Genomic DNA, 9,208 nt, shown 5'->3' on the forward strand with positions numbered 1-9,208 from the left:
AAGTCTCTTAATATTAACTTCTTGTTTATTGAACTGTTGTATAAAATCAATATCACATTTGTAATCATGCTGACTTTTGAAAAAAAAAAAAAACGGCACTCTTCGTGTGATATTAACTATATGAAATGATATAAATATATACATTTTCTGCCCCCATATCTTGAATTATGTGATAATTCTAAATGCATTTTAATAGACTGATTCATGCAGTGAAAGGCACTCTAAATGCGTAACCTATGTTAACTTACTAAACTTCATCACGTAATGTATGCATGCACTCTGTAGGTGTTTTGTTTGCTTTTCGCAATATACTCCATAATGTCAAATCGCACATCGTTAAAACTACAATTACGATTATCGCAGACCATAGTCCACCCCTATTAAGATTTTTATAATGTATTGTTTTCTTATCGATCCCTTTCTTGTACAATTTAAGACTTTTTAAGGCCTTAAATTTGATACAACTAAATTTAAGACTTTTTAAGACCCTGCGGAAATCCTGAAATTGGACCTAAAATAATGTAGACAGTGTATATACCCGCATTAGAGCAATGTTTCATCCGAAACCAAGTCTTCAAGGGTTAAATTGACAGTCATTAAAACTGAATCAAGACACTTTGAGTCCTGTGAGAGAGACACAGGGCTGAACCTTAAAGCCCTTTGGAAACTCACACCCATATGACAAATGAGAATCTGATATCACCTGTGGAATGCTTGAGTCTGGAGACGTCGTTCATCTGAGAACTGCTGTACTATGCTTTACTCTACACCTGAAAGATTGTCTACTTGGCATCTGAGAACTTGTGCCAAAAAGTGGATATTACAATCTCAGTGTCACAAACCTATTCCCAAAAGCTACCACACCTGTCCTGTAACCTGTAAGTTCAAAGGGATCTATGGCTATATAATGATGAACCTGTAAAACAAGAATCTTCTACAAGAATTTCCTGGACAAAACTAGCATGAGATATTTTCATAATGCTGAATCCTGAAAAAAAAAAAACTAAACAAAAAAAAAAAACAATCGTGATCCACTATACATATAATATACACTACCATTCAAAGGTTTGGGTTGGCACAATTATTTTTAAAGTTTTTGAAATCTGAATTTAAAATAACTTTTCTACCTTAACTTTAACTGTCACCCGTCCCTAGGGACGCCTAAGTTTACTTCACTATATTACAATTAAATCCTAATCTAATCATGACAAACTATATATTGTTGGTAAGGTCTAAGACTCCTAAATAGATATTTTACCAATGTTTTTGTTAAAAATTATGTAGGAAAGTAATAGATTAATTTTTGACAAGAGGGCACCTCAAAAATCTACATCATAACAGGAGTTCTGACCTTTGTAAAAAAAAAAGTCTTCTTTGTTGCCTTTTTCTCTATCACACTTTAGAAATCATCAGAAATTATATATCAATTGAAAACTTTAAATCTCAAAATTCATCCTTTGAAACCCTTTTTAAAATCAAACATTGCATTACCATGAAAATGGTACATCAATATCATGTTACAAAATGTTTTCGTTCATGAATTATAAAAATTTAAGTTTGGATCGTGCACCTTCACGTCTATGTTCAAAAATGTGAGTGACAGTTAAGGGGTTAAAGTAGCCAACAATAGGAGTGATTATTTTACCATAAAAAAAAAAACTTTTGAACCTCTACAGAAGATTTGAAAAGAAGAATAAATAGTTGTTGTTTGTTTTTTTTGTTTTTTTTTAAATGCTATCAGCACTTTCAAATTTGTAAATAAACATTATTTTAAGAACATTTTCACATTTAATTAAATTGTTACTTGTGTTACTTTGTAATTATTTGTGAAATTTACTAGCAGTTTCTGAGTGAAAATTGTTTCGAAGTAACTCCTTCACTATTTCTTTTAAGTGCAGCATTGCTCCCATGTGATAAATACAAGGAACTAAATTTCGGAGTTTTAATCTTTCTCAGAGGAAATTGGATGACGTAACAAAGTGACCTACGCTGGCACGATAATGACAAGAACAAGATAGTGTGCAAATTCTGGCCAGTATCCATGATTAAAAACAAGTGTGCTACAGAATGGCACCGAGGTTTTTTTTAACTCTAAAACATGAAATGTGGAGTTATCTGCTTTTGCCAAAAAAAAACAACTGTTGGAGTTATTTGCTTTTGCTATAAAACAAACTTTTAATATGTAAAAAAAAAACATACTTTCAATGAACTTTAATTTTGTAAATTACCTGTATTTGTTTAAGTTATTATTACTTAATCAAAACAATCCAACTGCAGTTTGATTGATATTACGCATTAATTACGATTAATGCGCAGTAAAAAAAAACGTGATTTCTGAAAAAAATAATAATAATTTTTTTCCTCAATTTACAACCATCGGCATATCGGCTATATAAGGAAAAAGGCCGATATAACAAACGATGGTTTATTAATTAACTGCGTGAAGGCACTGAGCTGTTTAATATCTACAGATAGTGCTGCTGTCTGCACTTTAATGCTAATCAAATAACAAAAGACAAAAGATCGCACACTATTCTTGACTAAATAACTTTTGTAACTTTCATAAGTGTAGCGGACCTCATCTGAACGATGACCAAAACTTCACTGATGTTTTAAGTTTATTGTGTCCTTTTTCACTCCAAAAAAAATCATCATAAGAGCTAAACAAAACACAGCACGAGAAGTGCACATTAAACTCTCTCTCAGTTGCATTATCATCAACATACAGAGAAAAGAAAACCTAGAAAACCTGTCAAAATAACAGTCCCGCCTTAGTAAAGGAGATCTCATACATATTTAAACTTACAAAAAATATTAAAATGTATACAAAAACAAATTAGAAGATTAATCATAATACATTTTTTTGTATTTGTTTACTTTATTTCTGTACCTGAAAACTGTTAAACCTACCTAAAAAGCACTGTTTATTTAATATGTATCTTTGTTCTGTTGTATTTATGTAGGCCTGGTGAATGTTAAATGGATCCAATCCATGTTCATTAGAAATTATTTGATGATGCAGCAATACAACTCCTAGTATAATTTAATGCAGGTGTTTTTGAACTTTGCTGATTTAAAACATGATCAAAATACTATCTATTTTGATGCCAAAATTTCAAATAAGAGAGGAAGGAAGTGACAAATATCGGTATCGTCCAATAAGTGTTTGTTAAAATCAGTATCGGCCCCAAAAAATCCTATCGGCGCATCCCTAATATATATATATCTTCACTTTTACTTTTGATCAGTTTTAAAATATATTTAAAATATATATATATACAGATAAAAAATATTAAATTCTAACTCCAAACACAGCCACATTTATTCCTATGTTTTTCAGTTAACTTAATATATACATTGTACTCAGAATGAAATTCCTCACATTTTTTCAGATAACCCACAGACAAAACCATGCAGAGCAAACACAGACAAGAGAGGGGCTCCCTGTCATGGTCTCATGCTTGGGGGACATTAAGGATGCATTCCCAGCCCTCCAACTCACATTAGTCAGTTAATTTCCCAGCCAACCTGAGGAAGTATACATTTATAGATGCAATAAATTCAATTAACAGTATCCTCCTTGTGACCAAAAAATGTACAGGTGCAAATGACTATATATTAGCAGAAGTACCCACATATACCCAAAAAATGCAGAGGCACAGAGGATGCACTAGGGCCAACTCTAATGTATCTCATTTCTATCTTAAATATGCGGAAACATGCATTCAGAGTTATATTATATTATCAGGAGGAAGCAGCTTGTGTTATTTCACTAGCCTTAAATCTGTTCACTGTAAACAGTTATTTAAAAATATTAAATGAAAAAAGTCATTATTTGCTCTTATGTTGTTCCAAAAATTATCACATTCTTTTATGGAACACAGAAGGAGACAATTAGGAATATCAGACACTGACAGCTCAAGTCCCCATTTACATTCACTGCATTTTTTCTATAAAATGAAAGTGAATGGAGACTAAGACTTTCATTTTGTCTAATATTTCCTTCTGTGTTCCAGACTGACATACAACTTTTGTTTTTGGTTTGAAACTGCACAAGGGTTTAAAATCTGAATTTTTGGTCAACTGTCCCTTTAATTCAGCGTTACACGTTTAATTTTTCTGGGAGAATAAACAACAGTTCTCATTGAGGACGTTCTGTTCTTCAATTAATGTCTTATTTAATTATCTCTTCTTGTATTTTATTTGACATTTCAGCTGTATGGGGCCTGCAGTCATTAGCTCATTTAGCAGCAGAAGCACCACAACAGCTTCCCTAGCCTACAGGAAGCGGGCGAGCCGAATTGTTTTGCTTATAATCGTATCCTCAATGGCCAGATAATCATCCTGCACGCAGGAAAACAGATGTATGACTGTCTATAAGTGAAATCGTTGGGGAAATAATTGTGTGACTGCTTAAATTCCACCATTTACCAAGTTTTACGCCTAGCTAGCGTCTCTGGAGCGGTTAGCTCGCGAGCTCACACACAACAGCTCGAGCGCAAGCAATGAATGACCGCGAGCGTGCCTCTCTCACAGTTTACACTTCAGTTAGTGGGAACGTTTGTCATTTCTTAATGTTTTTGATTCTGGCTTGCAAATAGTAAGGAATAAAACATAGGCCCTTCGCCGTCTTTCACAGCGGTGGATGTATTTTTAACCCACCCATATTCGGGAGACGAGTGAATGTACCGAAACGGAAGTGGCTAACAAACAGAGTGCCAAACGCTAAGCCAGCTGTCGCTTCTCTTTGGCTGATAGTTTCAATGATATTTGAGGATGTCGTGGTATTATGATTAAAAAAGAATGACTAAAAATGTGTAGTGTATCTCACTTCACGGTTACCTTAATGATCCTGCGGGGCAACCCTGCCATCTTGTCTTGAATGCGGATTTTAGCTTTGACGCTCGGTGCCTCTTACTTCGTTTGCATTGACGGAGGAGACGCAGTGCACACACGCCTTCCGGCGCGTTGCGTCCAGACGCACGCGGAAACGTACGAATTTGATGATGATATGGACGTTGTAGTTTGTATTTAATGAAAGCTGTTGCTTTCACGCGTCCCGAGAAAACACATGATTAAAGTGTTTTATGTCATTCATTCTGGGCAGTACTTTTTACACTTTTTTTTTTGTACTGTGGACGTCCTGTATTTGACGTGAACATTTAGAAATTAGCACTTTTGATAAATATGCTTATGTATGAACACTACATTTCTACATTTGCAGTCTTACAAACCTATTATATAGCATTCTCAGGACAGCTGGTATTGATGGAAATATTCTGACATAAACTTGATAAAACTATAAACGTAATCAAATTATGAACTATATTGATAAAGTGTATTCGTGAAGCACCTCCTCTCTCTCTCCCTCTCTCCCCCTCTCCCCTAATACCTCTTTTATTTGAACATGGGTACTGAAGTTTTTGGAGTAGATGCCACACAGAAATAACATTTCACAGTCCTTCAAAGGCGTCCAGACACAGAGGAGCAGGTCATCACAGAAATGAAGTCTCTTCAGATACTAAGACCAGGTATGAAAACTTTTTTTCTGCCTAAAGACAACATTTCTTATTGTTTTTTTTTATCAGTATGATTTATCCTAAAATATTGTGTCATATTTGTAGACAATATAACTTTGTAAAAACCTTTAAATCTAAAAAAATATATACTATATTAAGAATTTATGTTGATATATTTATACAGGCATTTACACATCACAGTAGGGCATATTCAAAAGTAATGATGGATGAATAGATCTTAAAATTGAAATAGTGAAGACTGAGGGTCCTTTAATATTATGATGTATCAAACTAATACTAATGTTATACTCACACACACACACACACACAAATATATATATAATTTAATTATGTTTGGAGTACACACTAAAACATTTAAGGAACATATTAAACAGTTATATAATTATGAATAATATGTTATAAGTACAAGCAAGAATAAATAGTAAAAGTAGTTGGCCTAATAAAAAGTAGGTAGAGAGAATAGGATATCTCAATAACCACCTATCTCCTCCAGGCCTCCATCTTCCAGGTTGTCCTCCCCCTGTAGATGCCTATTATGATTGGAGAAGAAGAGCAACCATTGAGGAACCACGTTCTGCATTTTCAGTGGCAAGAACTAGATCAGCGCTGGGAGAAAGCAGAGGGCGTCGTGAAAGAGAAGCTCTCACGTTTGACGTAGAGTATGTGAACATTGGTGGCCATTTTAACAAAACATCCGGACATTTTACCTGCCACTTCCCCGGTGCGTATTACTTTGCATTTACTGTGGGAAAGCACCCTCGTCGAGCGGTTTCAGTGAAGCTGATGACGGGCAGAGGCGAGGTGCTGGCCATGGTGTTCGACGAGGACATGTCGCGGCGGAGAGAGATGCAGAGTCAGAGTTTGCTGTTGTCACTGGAAAGAGGAGACAGTGTCTGGCTGTACAGTCAGCAGGATGACGGATATGCCGTTTACAGCAACCAGGGAAGATATACGACCTTCTCTGGTTTCCTGGTCTACCCTGACGGCGAATTCATGAACATAGACAGAACTTTCCCTTGAGAACCAAAGCCAGCAACAGTACTGATTAATTCATAGTTTAGTTTTTGTACTAAATTAGTTTTTTTTGTTTTTTTGTACCTCTTAACATAGTACTATTGTTATGTGCTTCTACACAAATTTAACCAGGGTTAAATGCATATTGCCTGCTGTGGACTGTTTTCCTGATGCCACTGGGGTGGCAGTAACACCTGGGCTTGGGCCCATCATTGCTGCTTGCAGCTATATTTGATCTTGTGTCTGAATGGGAGCCAATCCCTTCATCTTCCATCATATTGTAAAAATCTTTCCTTAGAAAAATTGAGGACTAACCCCCTATTAATAACGTTTTGAAAATACTGTTCAGCAAGTATATATGGGTGCATTCAGGTGTCCACATACTTTTGGCCACATAGTGGATAATATAATGATTAACACTTACCGTTTTTTTGATCGTTCATGATGAAAAAGGAATGTAATATGAATGTTTGATTTGAAAAAATAATAAACAAACATAAGGAATGTCAGAGCATAATGAAAATTAAAAGGACATGTCAGTGCCGATAGTCTTGTGGGCAGCACGCCAACATATAGCGCTGTTGCGCTATGCGTGTCCCGAGTTTGAATCCCAGCTTGAGGATGTTTCTTGATCTCGCCCCCCCCCCTCCACTTCGCTTCCTGTCCTATACTAATAAAGTCAAAAAATGCGCAAAAATAAATCTTAAAAAAAGAACAGTGCTGGTACCACAAGCGCTAGCATCAACTAAAAGGAGAATATGTTTCTCAAAATTAGGAGTAATTAGCACAAGAGCATTTGATAATAAAGCTTTAGCATTTTCGAAGGCAAACTTTCTGACCATTTAAAGGCCTCTTTGAGAAAGCTAAAGAAGGCCACTCGCAAAATTCTGACAAAATCCTCAATAGTACTTCACCATCCCTAGAAGTCAATACAGTTCAAGATGAGATTGTGTACAGACAGATAGCATCCATTTTAGCATTGATGGGTCTTACAGAACGCAGCCCAATTATGTCACAGTGGCTTTTCCAAATTAGCGCTTAGCAAGACTAATGGTCAGATTTGAAAAAAGCTCTCTAATTTAGTCAAGTTGTTCAGACCAGGAAAAACTATACAGAACAACATTGTCCAAGCATCACATCCTGTCTTTTAAAGAACTAAAATTGGGTTCTGCTAAATTATGAGTAAGTAGATAATCCACCTCTCTAAGCAATTCCTTTTTCATGGGATACACTCAACAGGCATGCTGTTTTACCAGTTGGGCCATACCAACATCAAAGTCACGTTCAGTGACATGAGTTCAGGTAGGGACATCAGAGAAGAGAGAGGGGAATGAGCTTACCATCTCAACTATCAGCCTTTGTAACTTAAGAGAAGTATCAAGACATGAAGTTCGAGCCCTGATCAGACAGAATTGTTTTTGGAATGCCAAAAACAGACATAAAATTAAGGCCTTTGAAATCAATTAAATTGTAATCAGTCTCAGAGGGTAAGCTGCAGGGTAGCATGTGCACTAACACATTACCGTGAGTAACATGTACAGCCTTTGATTGTGGTAAAAGACCAGCACAATAGAGTCACATGTTCAAAACAAGTTAATTATCAGGTTGAATTATCATATTTACTCACTACAATTATGAGTAAGCAGATAATCCACCTTCTTAAGCAATTCCCTTTTTATAGGATTTACTCGAAAGGCATGCGGTTTTACAGGTTGGGTCACACCAATGTCACTGTCATGCTCAATGACATGATCACAGGACATCAGAGAAGAGAGAGGGAATGAGCTTACCAATTAAATTATATCAATCTTGGTAACTTTAGAGAAGTATCAAGGCATTAGGTTTGATTATTATTTAATTTTGGGTGGGGGGGCTTCATTAATGACTTAACAAGCATTAGGGCTTTTCACACTGGGTCATTCAAAATGTAATACTGTGTTATCAATTAATTGTGAGTATTATTGATAACCTGACGTTTAACACTATCTAAATCCTGGGTTAACGTTCTTATTTGCATATTTGCAGTGTCATTGATTGGACGAATTCAGGCTCTTGCTATCAAGTTGTACTATTATAATTATTTATTTATTTTTAACATATTAGTGATCTATACGTGTTTTGTTTCATACTATTCAAGGATTCATAGAATAATGCTTGTTTTTCCTCTTTTTTGTTTATTTTACATCACATAAAACAATAAAATAACTATTTCTAGCATTTAGAAGCAAGTATACAAGTTTTCACACAAACTGAACTTCTGTTCAACAACATTAAAACTTTGTGAGTCACAATGAGAGACAATTTCAAAAGAGCATATATCACTTTCATTTATTTAAAAGCACTCTACGGTAAATGTGTTCAAAGAAATAGATTTTAAATATTTTTATATAACTGAATTTAACATGTTAATTTAGTGCGGTTATTTTTAAAAAGAAAGAAAGAAGGAAAGAAAGAAATATAGTGGTATGGTATATTGAATGGAAATGATAAAGTGGAAATAAATAATATATTGGCTAACAAACTACACATAATTGGCCATTTCTTGTAATGTCAATAATATTTAATGCTAATATTCAGTACTATATAATTGATTGTGATTAGTTTAATTATTAATTTGCATATTATGTAATTAATTCATTAATTGGCAGGCCATG

The 9,208-nt window shown here is 34.8% G+C and overlaps 2 protein-coding genes across 2 annotated transcripts in view; one reads left to right on the forward strand and one right to left on the reverse strand.

The window, feature by feature from the left end:
• The window catches only part of ube2na (ubiquitin-conjugating enzyme E2Na), an 11,478-nt gene extending 6,474 nt beyond the window's left edge, over positions 1-5,004 (reverse strand). The window contains exon 1 of the mRNA XM_016564365.1: positions 4,843-5,004. Coding sequence (XP_016419851.1) covers positions 4,843-4,872 — 30 coding nt within the window. The 5' untranslated portion in view covers positions 4,873-5,004. The remainder of the gene's footprint in view (positions 1-4,842) is intronic.
• Positions 5,005-5,503: 499 nt separating this feature from the next.
• Positions 5,504-6,669, forward strand: LOC107749304 (complement C1q tumor necrosis factor-related protein 4-like). Its single transcript, XM_016564417.1, has 2 exons — positions 5,504-5,531; positions 6,004-6,669. Exons 1-2 carry the CDS (start codon positions 5,504-5,506, stop codon positions 6,558-6,560), a joined length of 585 nt encoding a protein of 194 aa, XP_016419903.1. The 3' UTR covers positions 6,561-6,669.
• The last annotated feature ends 2,539 nt before the right edge of the window (positions 6,670-9,208 follow it).

The sequence above is a fragment of the Sinocyclocheilus rhinocerous genome, unplaced genomic scaffold, assembly GCF_001515625.1.
Source record: "Sinocyclocheilus rhinocerous isolate Xijiao unplaced genomic scaffold, SAMN03320098_v1.1 scaffold1311, whole genome shotgun sequence".
NCBI lineage: Eukaryota > Metazoa > Chordata > Actinopteri > Cypriniformes > Cyprinidae > Sinocyclocheilus > Sinocyclocheilus rhinocerous.